Genomic DNA, 24,811 nt, shown 5'->3' on the forward strand with positions numbered 1-24,811 from the left:
AACTCCTGAGTGAATTGAAGGTTTATGAGTAAAATAAAACTGAGGCAATTTAGGGGTTAGGGATAGTTTGTAAAGTGGTGATGTGCGCAGATAAGACAAGTGCATTCTTTTTAAAGGGAGTCTTGTAACAAATTATATTTGCGTACCTTCACTACTTTATATCTTTATATCTTAAATTACAATCATTTGTTATCTTCACGTAAAAAATATAGAGTGTGACTTCTGCATGCTTTGCTCTAGCTCGTCCTCGCGCTGTACCTGGCTGAGTGAGTGCGTCAGAGCTGCATGGTGACCCCCATGGGACGAGCACAGGTGAATATAACTTTATTAGCTATTGTTTTATTGCTTTAAGGTGAAGAGGTAAAGTCAATTGTGATCCCCAAAACGTCATTCTGCGCTTATCGGTATTGACTCAGGGTTTGTCTTACTCCTGAGTGAATTTAAGATTTATAAGTAAAATAAAACGGAGACAATTTAAGGTACATGGATAGTTTTGGAAGGGTTGATGTGCGCAGAAAAGACAAGAGCATGATTTTTAAAAGGAGGCAAATATATTTGCATACTGTCGCTACATTATATCTTAAACTTCATATAAATGTAAAATAAGTTATTGTAGCAACTCTGAAGCTGGAGACACATTTCAGCTATCCATATGACCTCATATGTGGCAATAATTTCCAAAAAATGTAAAAACAGATGGCTTATTAGAGGCTTTAACAATAAACAACATCTAATTTACAACAAAAAACACAAAAACAAAAAATAAACCCCACACACGGAGAAAAAAATTCCAACACACAAATAAAGTTAAATAGCCAAAAAAGTACTTGTACTGTACTAGCTGAACTCTGTCCCTAACTGTCTCGGTGCTTTTATGGAATAAAACTACTGATCCAGCGCAGCTGAATATGCGCAGCCCTTCTTAGTCTTTATGGCATATACAACAGGGTCCGAAGTCCACGAAAGTTTTGCTGATAAGGGGGGCCAATAAAAGCAGCCGTGCAGCAGTGTAAACACGTCTGCCTCGGCGCAAAGCGGCCCTTATTCTGTGGATTTACATAAAAGCTCCCATCAGCCGGCCCACTCATTACCATGTTTTATATTCCCCCGCTCTCAGAAAGCATCATGGCAAAGTAGCTCCATCCCTCCCCTTCAACAGGGAAGTGAAGCAGCTTCTCGGAGCAGGTGTCAGCAGCCGAAAGCCAGAGAGGGAGAAAGGAACTTTATTTTGACTTTCCTTTTGGTCTTTTCCCCACGATCCTCCCTTTCAACCCTCGGCTCCAGCGCGCACACAGTAGGCCTATGTGGTGTTTTTAATGTTCTTTAAAATGGTGTCGAAACTGACATCCTTGCAGCAGGAGCTCCTTAACGCCCTGCTGGACTCAGGAGTTACCAAAGATGTTCTGATCCAGGCCTTAGACGACCTGGACCCCAGCCCGCCGAACTTTGGAGTAAAACTGGAGAACTTGCCCATGTCGCCTCAGAGCGGCAAGATGAACGGAGGGGACGCAGATACGAAGCCCGTTTTCCTCACGCTCACCAACGGCCACAGCAAGGGCAAGCTTTCCGGCGACGAGGGCTCCGAGGACGGGGACGACTACGACACCCCGCCGATACTAAAGGAACTCCAATCGCTCAACACGGAGGAGGCCGCGGAGCAGAGGGCGGAGGTGGAGCGCATGTTGGCGTAAGTTCTCCTGACAAATTTCTATCTTCTAAAAAGTTTATATTATTTTTTTGAAATTTTATTTTTTTTATGGCAGACGAGAAGACAAGAAAGTGAAATTTGCGCATATGCTCGCTTACTTTTATCCGTCTGAGCTCGCCCAATGTGCTCTTAATTTAGAAGTTTACGCCTTTTTCAAATCAGGTTTTTAACATGTTAAAAAATATACAATAATAATAGGCAGTAATATCCCTAAAACACTTTTCAGGCTTTGTTTACAATTTTAAAATAACCCGCCACGATTAGGTTTTCACTTTCTGGTTACTAATTATCCACACGGATTATTATTTCTTTACCTTTGCAAAATATCAGCTGAACTTACTTCTATTTATTATTAACTATAGCTACTCCACCTCTCGACGATAAAAACGCCGGGCGCACGGACTCCACAAAAAGAAAGTAACGATACAACTTCTATTATTATTATTATTATTATTATTATTATTATTATTATTATTATTATTATTATTATTATTATATTTAAATCAATTTGACTGTGACAATTTTTTTGTTTTTCCGGTTCTTCCTCTGTCTGTAAACCCCTCTCACGGAAAAATAATATCCCATCACGAAGCCATTTCTTTCTAATTATCACCGTTCAAACCACTCATCGTCGTTGAACTAATATTTGAGGCTCTATCATCCACTAACAGCACCGGAAGAATATCAAAACGAACCCACGTGTAGTTAAGTTATTATTAATTTTATTCTATAAATCATCAACTGAAAGATACACAGTGGCGTGTGATTAGAGTGAATGGAGATCTGGTTATTCATTGTCAAAAGTTATAAACTAACATCTCCCACTTAACCCACAGACTTAGATGTAGGCCTCCACATTCTCCAAAACAAACAGACGTGCGCAGATTTGCAATAATTACCGATGTCCGAGTGTCTGGGCCTGTTAGTGTCTGATTGCACGGTAAGGCTCAATTTCCACTCGTCTCTTTTTTAAATAGACACCGCTGCAACAAAAATTAACCAGAATATAAAGGTACAGTTTTACCACTTAAACTTAAAATTTGAAGTTAAATTTATATATGATATAAATTCCATACAACTTAATGTAGTTTTTTTTTTTTTTAAATCACTTAACGGAGTTTTCCTTGAGGTTAAATTTTAATTTTAGAGCCTAATATATGACTGTAACCTAAGGTTTGATTATCATCTTAAGAAATTCTGCATTTTTACATTTTTAAAGAATATCCTGCTGTTTGTGCTATACTAAATTATGTCTTGTTTTATTTTTTATTTTATACTTTGAGTAGATCAGATATTTAAAGTTAAGACAGCCTATGTAAAGTTTGTTTTATGGTTTTAATTTCGATTTTTACTCTTTCTATATTAAATCGAAGAGTTTAGGTAACAATGCTGCTTAAATCTACTCTGAGCTGAACTAACCTTTGGAAATATTTACAGCTCACTGAGCAGGCTGGAATAATAAATGGGTTGTCTGTGTTGGAGACTCTTTATTTTTACAAACCCCTTAAACTCCAGGCTTTGAAAACAGGGAAACAACAAAAGGGAACAAGTTCATGACTAGTTGTTTCACTTTTATATTTACTTTAAATATGAACTTTTAAAACCATTTCCACATCTGAAATGATACAATCTCACATGAACTAGTGATTTAATAGCATGACTATTCCAGAACTCTTTATTTGAGCCTCAAAGTTTGAGTAAATGGTGGATTTTCTTTTCATAACTTTCCCCTGAACGCTGCACGTACTTGAGTGCTGCAATGAACCATGTTTTCTGCCCCTGTTGTTCTAACTGAACGCAGAGAGGATCCATGGCGTGCTGCCCGCATGATCAAAGGTTACATGCAGCAGCACAACATCCCCCAACGCGAGGTGGTGGACATCACAGGGCTGAACCAGTCTCACCTTTCCCAGCACCTCAACAAAGGAACGCCCATGAAAACACAGAAGCGAGCGGCCCTTTACACCTGGTATGTCAGGAAACAGCGGGAAATTCTACGACGTAAGTTAATATTTGAGTTTCTCACAGCTTGGCCACAGCCTGAAATGTTTAGCTGGCAGCAGCACGCTGCTTTATTTGGGTTTGAAACCTGTAGGGATATCATGTTTCCTCACCCTGATGAATGGCATGTACATGCAACTATTTTTCATTATGCATCAAAAGTGAAAATGCATCTAATTTATACATTCAAAGTGCCAAACTTTGTATAAGAAAGCATTTTGATATCAGCGTTATTGAACAAGCCTCTTCTTATTTTCAGAGTTCAACCAGGCAGCTCATGGTCCTGGCAGCAGTATGGCTGACAAAGGAAATCCAGATCAGGGTTATTATTTTGCAGAGTTCAATCCATCCGGTCAGAGCATGGGTCAGCCCGGCGAAGAGGTGGGCATCGAACCCTCCTGTAAGAAAATGAGGCGCAACCGCTTCAAATGGGGGCCTGCGTCCCAGCAAATCCTGTACCAGGCCTACGAGCGGCAGAAGAACCCCAGCAAGGAGGAGCGGGAGGCTTTGGTGGAGGAGTGTAACAGGTAGACACACATGAGGCCACTTTTAGCACAAAAATGCTGCCCGTGCAGTGCTACCACCACATTCTCACCTGGTGTTGTTCCCCGCAGAGCTGAGTGTCTTCAGAGAGGTGTCTCCCCCTCCAAAGCTCAAGGCCTCGGCTCTAATCTGGTCACGGAAGTGCGAGTCTACAACTGGTTCGCCAACCGGCGTAAAGAGGAAGCCTTCAGGCAGAAGTTGGCCATGGATGCAATCACTGCTCCGAGCCACGGCATCAACCCTCTGCTCTCTCATGGCTCACCGCATCATCCCCAGGCCAGCGCTTCACCTCCAAGTAAGATGTCAAGTGGTGATGCTTTGCAAGCGGTTCGGCAGATTACACATGCTAACATCAGCCTATGGGAGACTTGATGACGGTGGCGCAAAAGGTGCATGATTTCATTTTCTTTGGTGTAAAACTATTTTGAGGAAAGCACAGAGGCTCACAGTTGATGTGATCAGAGAGCCAGAGAAAGACAGGACAAGTGATCAATGAGCGTGAGTGAGTGAGCTGAGCGAGTGGCATTGTTATTCTGATCTTTGAAAACACTGAGAACAATCCACATTGTACCTGCAATCTCCACTCCAAAGTCAGCATGGAGAGGCATGATACAAAGGGCAGCAACCCCGTGACAGGCCAGGGTCAGGCCAGGGTCATAGAAGGGGGAACAGACATCACCTCGATGTACCACCTTCATTTCCACATTTCCTCCTTCCATCGAGTTTTCTAAGGACTCACGGAGTTGCCAAAACAAGGAGAAGGCTGTGGACTGTTGCTCTGACCATTTCACCTTGCCTTTATGTTTGCATCCAAACTAATTAGTATTGACTGAGTTTACCTTGCGTATACTACATAAAACAAAGCAGCTAGGGCTCACAGAGCATTATCCCCATGCCATCACTCACCCTCCATAAACCTCTGTGTTCAGAGACTCACTCAGATCCCATTGTTATCCTCTTGTGTTCGAACACGAGTCCAGCTTTGAAGGGGAGACTAATGGTTTGCTTTGTCTTGCTCTTTTACCTTTCCATAAACTGGTCCCACTTGTGGATTGTCTATTTGCTTAAGGTTTTTTGTCTCCTTGTTTTTGTTGAGAACACCTGAGCAGGCCTGGATATCAGGATGCAAAGAAAGGAAGGTTTGGTGCATGGCGGAGAGCACTTTGTTTCACCAAAATCTCTCTGCTGGCTGCTTACAAGGTGTCCTGCTGGCATCATGCTGACAGCATCAGCTGTTTTTCAGTGTCATCCCCTGAACTGACAATAATATCCCAGTGGGGCACCTCATTGCGTTGCTAGGGCACGGCCTGTATTATGCATGCTTAATGGACAATTAAAATCCTTTGCTGCTACATCTCCCAGGCCTTTGATAAGGGGCTCCTCTGATTCTACTCTCTATACTCTGCTCCAGCAGGAGGTCCCATTGTCTGTGGTGTATTAGAAGACTGCAGTCACTGTAACCTAGGTTCATTTATCTTGGCTGGGCCTGGAGGAGGACTGAATTTAAAGCCCCCCCTCCTCACCTTCATGGACATTAGTATAGTTGCTGAGGCTGGTCGCAGACTTGGAGCAGCAGGAGCTGTCCACTGTGGTATTGGCTCTTTTCTGGCCAGACAGGACTGATGACCCCTTCTTCGCCTATAGAGAAAGCTGGTAACCCCCCTCCTTAAACTGCCGCCACACCTTCAGTCTTACAAGGGAGGTCACTTCTGGGTCATTTCAAAGGAACTCCTCTTAGTCAGGGAGTTTTTATTGATTTTGCTTTGGTTCGTTGATCAGTTGGTCACAACTGGATAGACAGTCAAACAGTGTGACGTGCATTTTTGGTGGTGACCTTTTTAGGAAATGAAACTGATCTTTCAAGCAGATTGCTTACAGTATTTTATAGCAGCCGTCTGTGTCGTCCCATGTAATAAGTGCCTAATATTCATCCACTCATGTTTACTGAGCTTATCAAAAGCATCTTATTTTGCCGTTATTCTTTAAAGTAGGAGCTCCTCAAACAAATTTATAGGTGTCATTAAAATGGTATGGTTATCAATCAGCATTTTCTTGGCCAAAGAAAAAATAAAAATGAATGAAAATCATTCAAAAATCCAAATTTTTGTATTGAAGTTCTGCGTTTTACAATTATTATTTTTTTAAAGCTGAATCTAAAAAAGCTTGATGTCTTCTGTATACCCTTTTACAGTGAGGCTAACCTAACAGTGAGCTACTGTTAGTTTCATCAACAAAACTGGGAGTTTTCAGCATGAAAGTTACTTTTACTCTTTATGCAAAAAGTCATTTTTTTTATCAGCAGGAGCAGTCAGTATCTGCATGGCTCCACCAAGGCTAAAAATTCCCTCCACAAACTGAGTTCCTGGATCCAGAAGGATGTCTGGATTGTATTAGATTTTAATATATTCTAAAAATGGTGGTTTTAAATTATTCTGTTTTACTTTGATAGGAATATGTAAAAGCAATCTTACATGAATTCAGATTTCCATGGACAAAAGCGAATCACGTGCATGTTAGTCCAAGCTGCTAAAACATTCGTGTCATTTATTGAGTTATTCTGCTAACAAGCAGACAAACAAATCGGACCAATCACGTAACCTGGTTTGTGAAGATAATGCTTGTCTTTTTGTTAAGCAGGATTCTGAATAGACAACTTTTGCTTGTGATGGAGTGTTTTAGATTGATGGTAATTTGACAGCTGAAGCTAAATTGCGCTGTGTAAGCTGAACTGTGTTGTTCTGCACATTACCAAACTAGCAAACTCAGAAGTTCCAGATCAGATACAGTAGCATGTGTGGGTTGTGTTGCTTTCTGTAACCTCAGGCTAGCTTAAAACAGGGACACACACACAGAAGGAATGGCCTAGCTCTGCACTTTCCAGTGCTCCCAGAGTGCTACAAAGAGGAGACTGGCTACGTCCTGCAGAGACCCAGGAGGTCTGTCATATTCAGCGGCACTACAATGAGCACTGCCTGGGGTTGGGGAGGCAGGCTTTGATATTACATGGGTCACACAGGGAGCTAGAGGCTTTTAAACCTGCTGAAGGTCCATGCTACCACTCCCATCCTGAAGTTCTCGCCCTCCCCCTGCTCTCAAAAAGCAAGTTGCAGTTTTTTTTCTTGACTGGGCCGTCAAAAAGACTAGAAACCCTAGTTTCTAACTTTAGTTTGTGGAAGTCTGAGCTTCCCTGCAGCTTAAATTACTACAGAAGCCAAAGAAACAAAACTCTCCTGAATAGCATCCTTTAAGAGGTGGCCCAGCTCCGAGATAACTGACTTTTTATGAGTCCTCCTCTATTGTGTGGCAATGGGGGTCATGAGTCCAATGGAGTGCTTTATTGTTCTGTGGCAGTGTTTACAAGGCACGGCGGGGTGTTGTGGGGTTGATAGTATGTTGCAGGACACAATATGATGTCTGTTGGCCGTACAAAATGGAGGACAGGTACTTTAGAGGATGAAATATGACAGCAGCTTTGAAGTAGCTGCATTTTAACTATCCATATTCAAAGCAATAGCTCCGCATTATCAGATGTGCTTGCATGAAATATGTTTGCTTTACTGGCGATAGTTAAATGAAAAGATTGCTATTACTTGCATATCTCTTAAATGAGAAGCTTAACAAGAGTTCGTATTTTAAAAGAAAGACTTGGAGCAGGAGTGAAAAACTTTAAAATCAGCATCTAGAAGATCTGGAAGCTCACCCAGTAACAGGTTATCGGATTTCCTAAACCTGTACAAAGACAGATTTCGGCAAATGTAGAGAAATGGTGTCTCAAGATTGTTATGGTTAAAGCTGTAGATGCATTGATAAAGATGGAGCTGTAAACTACAGCGATTTCATGATTAGTGGTTTTGGCAAAATCTCATTAGAAGCAAACTAAACTATACGATTTGCACAGCAACACCTAGAAATCGATGTCCCTCTCATTGCTCACCTATTGTGTCAAAGCCTCTCCCTCTTTTTATCTCGAAATGTGTGCATATCAATACTTCCGACTTCTGCAGGGTGTTCCGGCTGTCACACCTGGGTCAGGGACGTGGGACTTGGGGAAGATGATGTTGATCTTAGTGCAAACAGAGTCTGTCTCTGCACTGTTACTGAGGGAGGGAAGCACTGTGTGACAGTGCGAGGTTGAAACCACAGGATAAGAATGTGTTTGGCATTGCTTGTAATTGTGTAATGTTTACTCTGTTGATATCAGAGGGAGGCCTGCATCAGCAAACATACATTTGATTGTCAGTTGGGAGGTGGAGCATTCCTATGGGCCTCCAGTGAGAGACAGAAAGTAGTCTAGACGGGGGATTAAGTGATGTCATTAAATTTATTCTCATCGATTCACTGTGAATCTCTTTAAACTGTTTGAAATATAACAAAAACTTGAAAGTTTGGAATGTGGACTGTAACTAGGCTCCCAGTTTTATAAGACACTTTTTATTCTCATTTTCAGTTCCATTTTTATTTACTCTATGGCAGTTTCTTAGTATGATTACCAATTGAAAAAATGTCATTATCTATCATTCTGAGTTTGCATGCTGGGCGTTGGACCAGAGCCTCTCATACAAGCTGTTTTAGTCTCATCTCCTTTAGGCCAGCCTCCAACTTTCTTGTGATTGGCTGCCACTTGCAAACAGAAGGATAGGTCTCCAGTAGGGGGATTTGAGAAGACCGGCTTAACTAAGTAACGGATTATCAGAGACTGAAACAGACACCCAATAGAAATGGCTAAATTATTGAAATGAAAATGTGAAAAAACAAAACAAACAGCAAATCAACACAATGGCTAGCAATTAAAAATGTTAGCTAGTGGTATAAATAAGCAAATAAATATTTAACTAAAACGTCTTAATAAAAAGCTTGTATAGTTAACTAAAAATATAAATAAAAAATTGGATATCTTGATTGAATGTGCAGATTTTTCATTAGATAATAGTTTGGGTAAATAAACAAAAAGGTTTTAGCTGATAGAATAGATAAACAAAAATGGTAACTAGTGATTACTAATCGTTAACTGACAGCAGAGATGAATACATAGAAATATTGGGTAAAACTGACGATAAGGAAATTTTAATGTTTAGCTAATATATATAAAAGGGGGCTATAAAGGATTAACAGTACAGATAACAGTTTAAATTGCTAGCTGAAATTATGCTGAAGGTAAACAAATAAAAATAATTAGGTAATAGTATTGATAAATAAAGCCCCAGTATTGAGTACCCAAGTTAAATAGGTAGCACAAACACAAAACCTGAAAGACATAGCTGACAAATCTTAATTTCACCTGTTTAGTATTGACAAGCTAATGTTTCCGCCATTTGGCCTTCAATTCATGCTAGTGCTACCTATCACACTAGAGTTATATGATTTAGATTTAGCATCGTGCATAAATGTGCTGAATCTGTGCTGCTCGTATTTAGTGAGTGAAACAAATAAACAATTAGCTGAAATCATGTAACAGCAAGTTTAGCTAGCAAAAACACAAATAAAATGTGGATGCTTTTGGTTGAAAGTACAGATAACAGCTGAAACTATTAGCTAATAGCACAGATAAACAAATTGAAATACAAATTGAAATATCTCGTTACAAATATATATCTGTTTAAAGTACAGCTAAAAGTTAAAATTATTAAAATTGCTAAAAGTAGATAAAATAGTTGGATAATAATATAGATAAAACTCCAGTTTTGAGTACCTAAAGGCACCTAAATAGCACTAATAGTACAAAACTTTAGATAAATAGCTGACAAATCTTTATTTCAGCAATTTATTTTTGCTATGCCATTAAAAATGCTAATGTTTTGGCTCTGCAACCATCATTACAGTTTTGTGCTAGTGTTACTTATTATGGAGTTATATGATTTTGATTTAGCATCATTTACTGAGAAGGCACATCCTCTTCAGAGACTGAAACAAATAAGATTCTTAGCTGGAAATACACAATGAAATTTTTTTTAAATATCTGGGTAAAAATGTAAAAAAAAAACAACAAAAAAAAACCCCAGGTATTTTTGTACAAAGTACGAAAAAGTACAGATAACAATTGAAATTATTGGACAATAGTATAGATAAACACATAAAAATGTTAGTTAGAAATACATTGCTAATATATTGCTAGCTACAAATATGAATAAAAATGGGATTAGTTAACAGTATGGCTAACAGTTGGAAGCTAAATACACTGGAATAAAAGCTGATGATATTTAATATATTAGCTAAAACATCGAAAACCCCATTTAATATGTTCCTAAGCATAATGTACAACTATTAAGTGAAACAGTAGCCTAAAGTAGTGGAGGAAATGTGAAAGTAAAGTTAACATTAGAGTCTAAATGATATACTTTTTAGACAATTCATTAAGTACAGCTACCATTACTCTTAATGACAGTTATTAAAATACCTTGGACCAAATATATTGCTCTATAAGGTGAAAAATAAAAAAGCACTAGGGACAACCTTTGTTCAAACTGAATATCTTTTCGTAACCCTGACGTAATACAAACATCATTGGTAATGTTTGTATGCTGGTCACAGAGTCTGATGGGAGTCCTGCTTATGTGAGTGCATGTACACAGTGAATGGCCTTGGCTAAGCTGCTCAGATAGCAGCAGTGGACGGGTCACTGTCTTTGTTTGCTCAGTCCTCCCCTATCCGAGTCAAAGAGCAGGTGAGTGCGGTGGGTTGGAGTGACAGTGTCACTGCTCAGCACTGACGAGCCAATGCTCTTCACTGCCCTATATACCTGCAATAGTTGCAGCACACAGCGACCGTGAGGCAAGACAAGTTAAGTTAACCTGCTCTCTCTCTGGTTCTCTCTCTCTCTCAGTGAGATACGGGCAAGTTCCCAGTGAGGTCACCTCCTCCTCGGCCATCAGTCACCACAGTAGCAACGCAATGGCGACCAGCCAGTCAGTGCTCCAGCAGGTGTCTCCGGGAGGACTGGACCACAGCCACAGTCTGCTGTCACCCGACGCCAAGATGGTGAGTGAACACACCTGGGCCCTGGTGGCCTCAGATTAGATAAGAACCTGCCTGCGTTTAGCATAAACGTACAAAGTAGGTTCCTGAACCTCCTCTCCCATGGACGTGCTGGCAAGAGCCAACAATTAGCACATTGTGCTGCTGTGTTTGGAAGGTGGAGCCACGGTGGCTGTACTAGCAGGCAGCCATCACCAAAGTGCACCAGGCATGTTCATCTCTCAGCCAATAAACCTGACAAAGAAACATTCTGTTCCTATTGATTAAATGCCTCACAAAGAGGAGCCAAAGGTGGAGTGTTGCTTGTTCTGCCAGAGAAATGACGCCAACATTTGATCATGCCCGATACTTTTTTTTCTGCATCTACTTCTCCCCTTTTCCCTAGTTCAATATTTGATCAGTGATCAGGAAACCTGTGCATACTATCATAGCGTCTGTACAAGTACTTTTAAAAAATGTGCAATGTGCTAATGTCAAAATACAGCATTATTCAAATCATCAGGGATTACAGTATCCGTCCGTTTGAACTGTTTATTTTGTTTGGAAACTGGGGAAAAATTAGTCATACAGCACAGTTTACCTCTGCCCTGCATTATGTGAAATGAGGGCAGGCATTGTAGTGTGCGGCAGGTCAGAGCTGTCAGTTGTTTTATGCAGATGTGAGTCAGGCCAAGTTCTCCTCTGTGGGCAGGAGGCTGTAGTCAAATAAACGCAGCCCCACTGAGGGGGAGGATCCAGATAAAGATTACTGTAAATGTTGGGTGAAGCATTTGTTTGAAGCCACATGCGCGGAGAATGCGCAACGCCAACTCACACAGCCTTCTCGGCGACATTTTATTATGATTTTATTTTCCTTGGAATTTTTTTCTTTATCAGTATGTTCTTGTGTGTGATGGGAATTACGCAACTGTGGTGTCGTACAAAAGAATCCGAACTGAGTCAACATTTATGTCTGTTGTTTGTCTAACTGCCAACATCTCTTTCACTTTGAACATGAATTTATGTGAATTTACATAGCCAGTACTCTGATAACTCTGAGTGTAGTGCTCAGCTAAAAACAAATAGTACTGCTATAAAACTGTACTGTAATTTTATTTCCATGATCTCTTTACAGATTTCAGGTTCAGGTGGAGGACTTCCTCCGGTCAGCACACTCACAAACATCCACAGTTCCCATCACAGCCATCAGCAGACACAGAACCTCATCATGCCTCTGTCTGGAGTCATGGCCATAGCACAAAGTATGTCTAGCATACATCAATACAAATTTTCGCTTGTTCTAAAGGCACGTGGTGACTGACATCTTACTTGGGTGTCACCAGGTTTAAACACATCGCAGTCTCAAACGGTGCCAGTGATCAACAGCGTGGCGGGAAGTCTTGCAGCGCTCCAGCCGGTGCCGTTTTCCCAGCAGCTCCACAGCCCTCATCAGCAGAGCCTGATGCAGCAGAGTCCGAGCCACATGAGCCAGCAGCCGTTCATGGCCTCCGTCACACACTCACACAGTCAGTAACACATTTTGATTGTTTTTGTCAGTCCAGTAGGCACTAGTATGCATTTTTAACAAGTTTTTGGAGGTTTCTAACATTAGCTTTTAGGCCTTGTGTTAAAACAAAGCACAACTTGTAACCAGACAGTTTTAATGTGTTTATTTAGACATAAAAAAAAACTTTGATGTGATTTGAAGCTTTAATGGGGAGGAGCTCAGAGTAATCCAGCCTAAAACAACACCACAATCAGCCACCATGCTTCCATCTGGTCTGATTTCTCTCTCAAAGTCAGCTTTTGTGGTTTAAAGCAAAGAGTTCCCACCCTGACTCTTAATAACTAAAGCACAAATAAAAGTGGAAGAAGATAGTTTGTAAATGTTGCTGAATATAATATTACACACCAGGTATGCAGCTTCCTCTCTGCAGCTGTAGATCAGCTCTTAACCTTAATAAATATTTACTTGTCCCTGTTATGGAAGTGTAATAATCTATTATGTCTCCCTTTTTCAGTGTATCCGCACAAACAAGAACCCCCGCAATATTCCCACCCGTCACGTTTCTCCTCAGCCATGGTGGTCACAGACGCCAACAGCCCCCTCAGCTCCATATCCTCGAGCAAGACGGTGAGACTTTAACCCCGTGCCACAAACAGCTACAGTTAGACGCACCTTCTGACCGCTTCCCCTACCCGCCGATGATGATTTCAGTTCGAGTAATTACGGGGACATTTGCATGAGAATCACCGTTCAATTTGCATTTTATATTGTAATTCTTTGCAACTGTCGTGTTTCCCTGCTGATGCACAAAAAAAAGAAAAATCCTTCTCACCTTACTCTGACTGAGAGAAACAGCACCATCAAAGCTCGCTGCAACAGCAGGAACTAGATCACAGCAGGGAGAAGTGTGTGTGTGTGTTATGACGGTGTGCTGACTTGTTTGATTCCTGTCACATTAGGACGCTCCTGTAAACAAGATGGTGCAACTTGGGGGTCTCTCCTGGGTAAATACAATTTTATTAGTTCAGTCACGCAGTTTACATGAGTGAAATTATCAAACTCAAACACACATCAAATCACTTAGGACAGTTGTGGCTGTGCACGTTGATCCCTTTGCTTTCTGTTTACGGCTGATGTTCAAACACTTTCATTAGGAGAGACGGATGTATGGATAGGACACTCCTCAGAATTCCTATTTCCTCTTAAACAGCTGTCTAATCAATCACATGTTCCCTCAGCCTGAACGCCTCTTGATTAATGCTCCCTATTTTCACTTTCCTCTGCCCGACGAGACTTACCTCTGCGATCAGGAAATGAGACCTGTTAATCAAAGTTCTCAACCCCTGTGTGCTGCAGCTTTCCTCCATGCTACAGTGAGGCTGGAGATGAGATGGGCTGGGTGAGGGGGCGGCGGCTTTTTTTTTTCTCCTTTTTTTTTTTTCTAATTACATCTCTTCCTCTTTCCTACTTCTCCCTGCTCTCGGTGATCGCTCTAGCCTGAAATGTTGTCCACGGTGCTTTCACACACTCAATTTCCCACGCTGAGACAGAGTGATTGTACCGTGAGCTGCTACTGCCAGACTGATGGCTGCAGGGGAGGATAGCTGAGAACGCTGTGTATCCTGTGAGCAGCAAATAGCAAAAACTCCTCTAACCTAAGTGTTACTGCCTCCTTAAAACTGACTAAAAATAGATGTTGTCACCTGTAGTGGTAGGTCCTTTGTTTAAGTAAAAGCACTAAAACCACTAATGTAAAAATGGTTTTAAACTTTTTTTATTACCTAATATGTTCAACCTATATGGAGATCCCTTTTGTTGGTGAAGCCGTCTGTAATATTTTCGTTTTTGTGAGTTGAACACAACATATTAGCCAAGAAAAAAAAGATATTTATTCTTTATTAATGATATCATGGATCTGTGTGCTCAGATTATCGTTATTGTTTGATAAGGATTTATCTATTTATCGTCTGAATTAATAAGTTAATCGTGTAGCTAAATGCAGTTTTATTAGACCGCATCAAATGGACAAAATATTTAATTTTAAATAAGAATTTTATGAATAATTACATCTTGAAATCTCAGCTTTTTTCTCTACCAGATTATAGCAGGTTATTTTTGTAAAAATGAGGCTTTAGCTGTATTTTGTCATAATATTTTAAACGCATTTTGGGGTAAAATGTTAGCCATAAAGGAAGGGAAGTACAAAGTAGCATAAAATTCCAGACAAAGTGCACATATACTCGGTTATTTTATACCACTTCTTTTTTATTTAGTGACCTGTTAGCCCCAAAGCTTTCCGAGGTATTTTCTTATCAGGACTTTATTTGGATAGGTTTGCCTCCTTGTCGTGACACCAGCATGCTCGGGCTTTATAACACTTGCTGTTTACTAACCTTTCATTATACCTGAGTCTGCTTCAAACTCGCCTCTGCTCAGAGAGCCGCCGTCTAATGACTCAGGTCTTGGCTGCGTGTCAGCTTTATCAGGTGACGCTGTTTGCTGGCTGGGGGGTCACACCGGGGTCAGCTGCCTCCACCCCTAGAGAGGCAGGTGAAAAATAAATTCCACAAACAGTCTAAACGAAGAGAGCGTTTCAATGGAAACGGCTTTTCAGAGTTAGGAGAAGAGGGATGAGGAATGTATTTGGTCAGGTGTGGCGCATCAAGGTGGAGGGCTGCAGGAAGTATTCACTGAAGTAAAAGTAGAAATGTGACACTGCACAAGTAAAAGTCTTGCATTTGCAGTCTTAACTGATAAAAGAAATTTGTTCAGTTAATTCATCTGTATTTTGAAGATCCAGTAAAGGCTAAGCTAACTGGGCAAAGTTGTCTTAATTAATTACTGATGTCAGCGTATGTGAGAAACCATTCTGCCTGAAAAATTTGCTGGCAGCTGCTGCTAACCTTTGAACGTTGCAGTGAATTCAGTATTTTTAGCCCTTCAGCAAGTAGTTTTTGAAACAGACACAAGATTAAAAGTGAACTAAAACCATCCCAGATGATGATGATAACGTGACAGTTGCTCTTTCTCTCTCATTCACATGAATGAAATAGTTGATAGCCTTTATTTACCTCAGCTGCTAAAGGTAACTGGCCTTGTCCTCTGTTTGATCAACCGGTCACGAGTACCGCTGATCCTCTACCCTCTTGCCGTAGAATGCTCTTGTAATAACACGTCTGCTTTAAATTAACAGCCATCAGCTCTCGTTTTGTTTTGTTTTTTAAGAATTAACCCCTCATTTCTTGAAAAGGCTTTTATTTTGAAACATGTGAAGTGAAGTTTGTGAAGAAATACGAATACTGACCGTCTGACAGCTGGTCACTTATTCGGGTGTTATTCTACATAGCAGAGAATAAGTGAAGGAGAAACCATCGCACAGGAGAGAGAGAACATCAGCAGCTCATGGTACTGGTCAGATTGGAGCCGAGGCTGGAGATAGAGTTGACTTTATGAAGCGCTTCTGCTCTTTAACAAATAGGTTTGTAAGGAATGAAGCCCTGGCTGATTGAATCCATGTTTTTGATAAACTGCCTGGCTTTGAATGCTTTTTTGTCTCACAATTAGCTTCATACATTTTGTAGCACATGAAAAACACCATATCTATTCCATTCCATTCAATTGTATTTATATAGCGCCAAATGACAACAACAGTCGCCTCAAGGCGCTTTATATTGTAAAGTAACAAGGTTAACAACTGAAAATCTACACCTGACGGTGCCAGTGTGCTAAAGACGTCTTTCCACTGACCCCAAATGGCTAAAATATCACCTATGGCAGCTTTGTCATTGACTGGTTCTGTTACTTTGGTGGATCATTATAATTTGGTATTAATTAGTGATCGCTTCATTATACTGAGGTATAATATAAAATAAATGCACATTTCTTCTATATATTTGAAACATCAGGTACATGAAATGTTCCCTTTATGCCGTCTAATTCAACCAATATGACGATCGCGCTTCGTTCATTTTTTTAAGCTTATCCATAAACAGCCATTCACCCCATTAACATATAGAAAAGGGTCAGAATGACAGGAATTCACTGTAGTCCATCATCACCGTTGTGTGTCTGTATATGTAAATTACTGGACAGATTGTATTTATTGTTTTATGAAACACAGCCTTGCTTCGTCTGACATTTCTCTCATCCTCCACCTCCACAGTGTCCTCTTCAAGCTTGGTGAGAGCGTCCACCTGACTTCCTCGGTGCCCGGCAACCAGAGCGCATTTTTCCACCCTCTCATCGCGGTGACCATGACAACTCCTAATAACCCGCAACAGCGTGCCGGATGATGAGTCAGTCAACAGACGCAGAGGAGTGACGACGGCGGGCACGGCGGTGGAAATGAGAAAAGGGGACAGTGGAAAAAAAAACAACAAAACCCCCCCAACTCACCTGCACCTGAAAGGGAGGAGTCTGGATTTCCCTCTGTGGCACACAAATGATCAACAGGGATGTATGATTTTAACCGAATCTTTTGAAAACAGTGTTCAGTTTTCCATCCTCCCGTCTCTCTCTCTCTCTCTCTTTTTTTTTGTTTTTAACAATTTGCAGTCATCCTCTGTTGTGACATTACCAAGGAACAAAAATCGGGCACCAAAAACTGCTCACGAACCAGACTGAAGGCTCTGCGATGACTTTAACTGTGATCTAAGGTGGAAATACAAAGTCACGCTGGCACTAAGGGACAGAGACACTGATCTGCTTGTGTGCAGGCCGAGGTAGGACTGGGCTGAAAGCCTTGCGCGTGAGCAGACTACGTGACAATCACAATAACCTTTATTGATCTTGCGTTTGACATTCTAAAAGTCTTCCATGTTATTCTTTCACACTCGGTTTACTGTACTAGCAGTAGTGCAAAGGATGAATGCCTGTTTGTCATTCCCAGTTGTTCAGTGTGTATACTGTGATTGAAAAAGACTTTGACAATCTTGAAAGGACTATGCAATGCGTCTGTAGGTGTATGCAATGCTTTGTATAACTGGATTCTGCACAAAACTCCACACACTTGTACACTGTCAGTGAAAACAGCTGCCTGTAAATAAAAGAAAAGCACATTGGGTGTAAGAGTGACAAAATATGCCAAAGTATAGGAGCTTCGATTGCAGCTGCGTGTCTCATAAGCTACTCTGCCACATTTGTGATCTTGGCCTTGCCTCAGTCGTCGAGGGAAGGACTGAGTCACTGACTCTAAATGTGTCCCTTCCCCTTCAGGAAACCTCTGACTGTTGTTTGCACATAGATTCAGGTGAATTTCAGGAATGGGACCCGCCCTCTCTTTATCTCTCCCACGTCCTTCTTCAATCCGAAATAGTACAAATATTGTTAATAACTCCTCATCATAAAATATATATCACAGGATCTCCCCCCCCTTGAGTAGAATGATAATAATGTCAAGTATTCAGAAACAAAACAAACATAAAAGTCAGACAATGTTGTGACAGGAACGGCTCTAATCATTGCAGGATTCCAGAAAGGCTGAGAAATGTCGGGGAGAGGAGCAGCTGCTGTGGGTACAGACGCCCACGCTAACAGTATTAAGGTTTGTTCAGAGAGATACCAAAGTGGGGTTCATGCAAATTTGATATCCCTCCCTCCAGCATCCTTCTTTCTCCCCTCCTCCTTCCCCTCTCTCATAGGTGGATACCTCTGAATCACCTCTTACTCAGTCATACCATTAATTTTGTGTGCCAAAATTCCAAAATCTTGCTTTTGCTCTCTGTCTGAACACACCGTCGCAGGCTCATTAGCTGGACAATAGTGAACCAAATTTAGCACCAACCATGAGTTTTCTTCTTGCTTTAAGAACCTGTGAGACAAAAAAGGCATTTATGCAAACACAACTGGCATGTAAGACGTGGCAGATCCAGTCTCCTGTTCAATATTAGGTCATAATATTGTTATTATTATGTCATTGGTTTGTGACTGTTATAGGCATATTTACTGCCGTCTGATCAGAAGGCACTCGTACTTGTTTGACAGGACATGATTTTCTTTTCCTCCTAATGTATTATTTTTGTATAAAATCGAAATCAATCTTAAATCATTATTTATACTTTGTGAGAAAATATTGGTATTTCAAGTAAAATGTGTTCCTTTTTTCAAACTGACCATGTGTTTGTCGTCATTTTGATTCACAGAGCTCAACAATGGTACATCTATCATTTATAATCATCCATCCACCCACACTGTAACCACCCTGCCCGTTACTGTGTTAAAACTGAGCTGTAAAAGAAATGCAGCGGAGTAAAAACGGCGTTTAAAGTAATATGAAATTTGAAATGGGTTTCTACCCATTGAGATGAAAAAGTGTTTTAGTGTAAGTACTATCAGTTTATGATGCCAACAAAGATGTAGTCGTGTTGCAGCGTCATAAATCAGCCGCTTTGAAGTTCACAGATCTAAAGTGCACGTTACGCTTCCAGCAATAAGGTCGCTGAACCCTGTTGATAGCACAAATCATTTCAGACTTTACATCCTACTGACACTGAGCACACTCTAAAAAATGTAGTAGCATTACAGTTTTTGCTGAGACATCATATCATGGTTATTTAGGTCAGGATAGTATGATATATAAGTCAGTGCACTGCTTGAACTTTAATTTATTGTACAAGACGCTTCTATAGCTGTTACACTGCAGGGAGCATTTTGCTAGCATGCCTTGAGTTCACTTGTCCCGGACGGGAAAGAGCACAGCAAAGTTCAGGACGTTTACCTTTATCCTGGGATGGAATTGGACCCTTAAATAGTTTAATATGGATAAAAATAATGTGAATTACACTAGTACAAAAAGTAGTCTGTCATAATTTTATTTATTTTTAAAAAAAGTAAAACATTCATATATTCTGTATTCATCACATGCAAATATTTCCTGCCTTTTTGTTTTAATTTTGCTGATTGTGACTTATAACTCGTGAAAATCTGAAGTCCAGTATCTCCGATTATTTGACTATTTCATTTCGAGGTAATTACTACTCAAACAGTTTAAATACTGTGTATCTCTCACTTTAGCTGTGAACACACAGCCACACTCCTCTTTTCAAATGAAATTCAATTTTGCATTTCATTTGGAAATCAAGGCCCTGGAGTCTGGAGGAAGCGTGGGGAGGTGTTTGAGGTCCAGCCTGAGGTTTCTGCCATCTGTGCTGATTTGGTGTGTCATATCTTTGGTGTGTCCTAAGGCAATGCAGCCATCTACCACGACGTTTTAGAGCACGTAATGCTTCGATCCACTCAAAAGGTTTGTGGAGATGATCATTTCTTTTTGCTGCAGAACTTACCACCTGCCTTCAGTGTCAAAACTCCTACCTCGCCTGATGCTTTGGCCCTCACACAGACTCTCTGCCAGTGTTAGGGTCGCTACTCAAAAAAAGTAATGTATTACATATTACTTCTTACTTTTCTCAATGGTAATGCAGTATGTTACTTAATTACTCACTAAAGAAAGTAACTTGTTTACTGCTCATTACTTAACTTTCTCATATATTGAGCTGAAATGTATCGTCACAAAATTACCATTTAACAATACAAAGCTACAGGCTACAGTCTCACACAACAACACAAATCCCCATCCTAGTGAGGACACACATAGGCTCTTTTTTTTAGTTTTTATGTATCAATACAAAACCATCAACACAAAGCAAAGATGAAAACCAGACCAGAGAGGCTGTGCTGCAATGCTGCAAGCCTGACTGCTTATCAACGCTTTCGTTACCTGTTGAAAATCAGCGTCTGGCTGCTGTGCTGGAATCAAGACAACGCTCGGCTTTAACATCATTGTGGTTTCTTGGCTAGCTAGCATGCTGTCTGTGCAGGTGCTTCCTGAAAGCCAAAGTTGTGTTAGCAGTATAAAGCAGTTGTTTCTGTCCTGGATGCATTTTACACTTTACCATTGCGCTCTTGTCCTTTCATGCAATATCAACATGAGTAATGTTTATACCTCCTCAAAACCTTTAGATCACTCCACCATTTTCTTCCACCCTGCACACAAACTGAAACCAGCTGATTGTAGTGCCAGCATGAGAGAAGGAAGAAAAGCACATTTGATGTTTTTTTTAGCCTTTTGTTGTTTTTTTCATGAAGCATGTGTTTCACATTGGGGTTTTTCATCTATAAATTAGTTTTTTTATTAACTGACCTGGTCATTTAAGGGCCATTTTTGCTTCATCGTTATAAAGTGGCACATTTTAAATTCAACTCTTTAGCAAGTGATAAAGTCACCACAACTGTCTTGTTCAAAAACCCACCATCTTGTGATTCATTTCACGAACTGTGCTTTGAGTCCCTGTGTTGACCTGCAGCCTGTATCGAGGAGCCCTGCTGGGGAAACCCTTGTAATCCACTGTTGTCTCTCCATTTGGTTTTCAATAAGACCTTTGATTCACAGATCCAGGAAGCCTCTATAGATCTGACCATGTCTTTTTTTTATTCTTTTCTCCAAAAGCTACTGAAATACCAGAAGGTGCATTTGCATCTGTTAGAGACTGAAATACAACACTAAAGTCTCTAAACATTTAAGTCAAACTCAATTCATTTGCAGGCGCTTGAATGACTGTTAGAAATGCACCAACTGATCGTATGACTACAAAGATAATTTATATTTGTTCACTAATTAGTGGTATTTTATTGGTGCACTGATTAGGCTCATTAGCCTATGTGGTTTGCTGTAGGGTTATCGACTATGTCATCCTGACCTGATCCTTTGTCAGCTGTCTGTAAAATAGTCAGAAAAACTTCTTATTTTTAGTGCTGCGTTATGATTCTCCAAACATTTCAGCATGAACCAAATTTAAAAATTCCAGGTTACATTAATAATTAAAAAGTCATTAAAAAGTAATAAGACTACCAGTTCTCCCACTACTACTTTGTACTACTAGTGGTAGGAGTAGTATTAACATTACACAAATCTGTTTTCCTCATATTTGTTATTTCATGTACTGAGAGAGTGAGGAACAATGCATAAAGTTCACTGTAAGAAACATCTGCACAATATTGCGATTATAATTTACAGGCAACTGAATATGAAACCAGAAACTGGAAAAATAAATGCTTCCATAATTATTGACAGGTGCAGTATTACCTCCATATTGTTCCCTACATGCTTAGCCAGAACCCCAGTTGCTTCCCACTGTACTTGTGCATATGCCTTCACAGTGATTTATATATATCGGACACTGACTATTACAAGCCTTTGAGTGCTTACTCACTATTTTACATTTAAAACTCAAGTCAGAAGGTCTCCTCCATCATTTCATAGACTCAACCACAGGTAAGCTTTTCTTACTTTACTCCCATGTTCCTTGCCTACTTACATTCTCCAAAAAAGTAGTGGGAAGTCATTCTTCAATCTATTTTATTGTTTATCACTTGTAGATTTGATGAACATATTTAGTTTTTTAACCTTTTTTATTTGTGTCCATGTTACCAGTTTACACAACTGCACACAAGAGATTTTTGATCTCAAGAGTTATATATTATGTTGATGGTTTTAATAAGCATAAATAAATAAAAAATCTAACTATTCATGTCAAATTAAAACTAATTATCTGTCTATGCCCATGTGTTTGTACGATGGCACTCTTCCAGAGGATTCACAATAAATGTGTATTTATTTCCGGGTCATTCCATCTCAAATCAAAATCGGCCTTCAGCTTTGCCAAAGTTTGGTCACATATAATGATTTCTGTAAAATTTTAGCTTTATATGTCAAATAGATTTCAAAATATATGTAAACATATAAATTTTAAAATGTTCCATCGACCTACTTTCGGGGCCTTCAGGCGATGAGGCGATGTTTGAACACAAATATCTTAACTATCAAAGATGAAAGCCTACAGCCTACATCTGCCCATCATATTGAAAAATGTTTGAATATTGACTTGTGGAAATATGAAAAAGAAATCCAGCACTCCTGCAAAGTCCATATTTGAGCACACACTAATAAAAAACTTAATATTGGATGGGAGAGGTCCATCATAATCTTCCTAGCTTTAGTCTTGCACCGCTTGGTGTAGATGGACAGCAGGTCAGGAAGCTCTGATTGAATGATGCGTTCGGCCGAGCGTACCACTCTTTGCAGATCTCTTTGCACCAAACCAGGTGCAGATGTTTCCCGTCAGGATGCTCTCGATGGTGCAGGAGTAAAAGTTCTTGAGCACCTTCAGTGGCAGATGGAAGTCTCTAAGTCTTCTGAGGAAGAAGAGACGCTGACGGGCTTTCTTAAGTGGGAACAATTTCTGAATGATATAGAGCTGAATTTCACAATGCTGCAAAATAAAGCATGTAGAATACTTTTTAACTTTTTAACAAGAAAACTCTATTTTCATTCGATTTTCATCATTGAACAGAAAATGCCCTTAAAATCTGGTCATTTGAGATGTAATGACTCTTACTCCTTATTTACTCTTGGTAAGGTGGCTTAACATGGCTCGTTTTTAAAGAACTACCGCTCAACCGTTCAGTTGAAAAACAAAAACCACATAATGGAAACAAAGTCAGCATATACATAATGCTAAAATTAAGATACAGTTAAGAAGATTCTCCATTAGAAATTTAAAATGACTGTGACGCTGCGATGGAAGCTGACCGCAGACTGAGTGTGGCAGAGGACTCGAGAGGTCACCACAAGAAGCGAGTAGACACACTGGGATCAGAGGACTCGCACAAAGAGACAGAAAGTGGAAGCCGCAGAGTGAATGCAGCCGTGTGTTTAGCAGCGCCACAAGAAAGGATGCTACATCAACTCCAGCTGAGGCCCGAGGGGTTAATGGATAAGGCTACCCAGCAGGGGTCAAGGGTCAGGAGGCCACTCTGCACCAGGGCTAATTGGTCACTGTGACCAGAGTTTACGCCAACTTTTCTACGGAGAAATACATACACATGTATGGAGCTGCTCTGACAGGAGTCTTCCATCAAAAGCTGTGATCAAGAAGGCCTCTGTTGTGCTGCAGCACAGTCATGGAGATCAGCCAGTAACAATCGGCAGCCTTCACCGTACATCGACACCAGTACCACCTACGGTGACAGCTAGGCCGGACTAATGACAAGATAGGTGGCTTTTGATCTGAGTCATTTATTCATCAGCTTTCTTCTGATCATGGATTTGTTTCATTTTATCGCCACCAAACGTCAGAACACATACAAAATCTTTATTAGCTGTGTTCAAGAAGCCAAGGTTTCAAAACATTTGTTGAAAACAAACTTTGAGTTAAAGAAAATGATTTAGAAAATGACAATAAAACTAAATAAAGCAGTTCATATTTAATTCTGACTTACATTTTGGCTTTTTTGCAATTATACATCCTTCTACTCCAAACAGAGTTTCATACTTTGTTAAACAAAGGTGACCCGAGTTATGTTGTAAATTGAACCCATTATTCCCAAATGACAATGAAAAAATATCATCTGTTCAAGACGATACTTACAGTTTTCAAATTTAACGCGGTCCAATTACTCCGAAACAGCTTGAAGAAATTAAAAATGTAATCCACACAAGAGCTCGGGTGTCAGAAGGTTAAAAGTAAATTAGAAAGATGGTTGGTGTTCTGTTACCATCCTTTTACATGTAAGAGGCATACAGAATATAAATAAATGTCTATTATTGCTGCAGCTCTGGGTTTACAGAGATGGCACAAATTCATTGTAACACAAATAACACAACAATGAGTGCAAACATTACAAAAAAATGACAAAAATAAAAATTTTAACTTTGTACATTCATGCTACAACATTCATAAATTACCAACATTAACATACATTATAATACTTGAGAAATAAGAATAAAACTTGTCAAATTTTACAGAGGAGAAGTCAACTTTGCAGCTGAAGATCTGTTTAAATATGCATCGATGGCTTTTGTCTTTGAATTCTATCAAAAGTACAACTAATCAAATCATACAATGTTTTCAGTTCAGTAAAAAAATATGTGCAGAAACAGGTCTTTTAGTGTAATAATACAATAATATACTCTTGGATATTGTCACTGCATACTGCTTTTAATTTGAGTTACAGTAACAGCTGTGCGATATTTTATTAGCCTCTCATATTCTGGGAATGTTAAATCTTCATTTAGTATACAAAGCTGCTAAAAAAAACAACCTGAG

At 40.0% G+C, this 24,811-nt stretch overlaps 1 protein-coding gene across 6 annotated transcripts; it reads left to right on the forward strand.

Annotated features, from left to right (window-relative positions):
* Positions 1-1,046: 1,046 nt before the first annotated feature.
* hnf1ba (HNF1 homeobox Ba) lies at positions 1,047-18,820 on the forward strand. 6 transcript variants are annotated; one of them, XM_085430453.1, is made up of 11 exons: positions 1,047-1,687; positions 3,510-3,709; positions 3,969-4,236; positions 4,324-4,547; positions 11,073-11,227; positions 12,339-12,465; positions 12,547-12,729; positions 13,225-13,337; positions 13,670-13,714; positions 16,057-16,188; positions 16,873-18,820. In XM_085430453.1, the coding sequence occupies exons 1-10, from the start codon at positions 1,317-1,319 to the stop codon at positions 16,147-16,149; spliced, it is 1,779 nt and encodes a 592-aa protein (XP_085286579.1). In that variant the 5' UTR covers positions 1,047-1,316; the 3' UTR covers positions 16,150-16,188; positions 16,873-18,820. The 6 variants fall into 6 exon arrangements, with proteins under 6 accessions (XP_085286579.1, XP_085286578.1, XP_085286580.1 ...); XM_085430452.1 differs by having other exon boundaries at positions 16,057-18,820; XM_085430454.1 differs by lacking the exon at positions 16,057-16,188 and having other exon boundaries at positions 1,048-1,687.
* The last annotated feature ends 5,991 nt before the right edge of the window (positions 18,821-24,811 follow it).

Source organism: Copadichromis virginalis, linkage group LG14, assembly GCF_057382275.1.
Source record: "Copadichromis virginalis isolate Kocher_CV1m ecotype Utaka linkage group LG14, C_Virginalis_male_GT1.1, whole genome shotgun sequence".
In the NCBI taxonomy this organism is placed as follows: domain Eukaryota; kingdom Metazoa; phylum Chordata; class Actinopteri; order Cichliformes; family Cichlidae; genus Copadichromis; species Copadichromis virginalis.

Bases quoted from the DNA above. Each gene is read 5' to 3' on its own strand.
- hnf1ba (XM_085430452.1), top strand. From the start codon at position 1,317: ATGTTCTTTAAAATGGTGTCGAAACTGACATCCTTGCAGCAGGAGCTC. The intron at 1,688-3,509 runs GTAAGTTCTCCT...AACTGAACGCAG, and splicing joins GAGGTGGAGCGCATGTTGGC to AGAGGATCCATGGCGTGCTG. The intron at 12,466-12,546 runs GTATGTCTAGCA...GGGTGTCACCAG, and splicing joins AGTCATGGCCATAGCACAAA to GTTTAAACACATCGCAGTCT.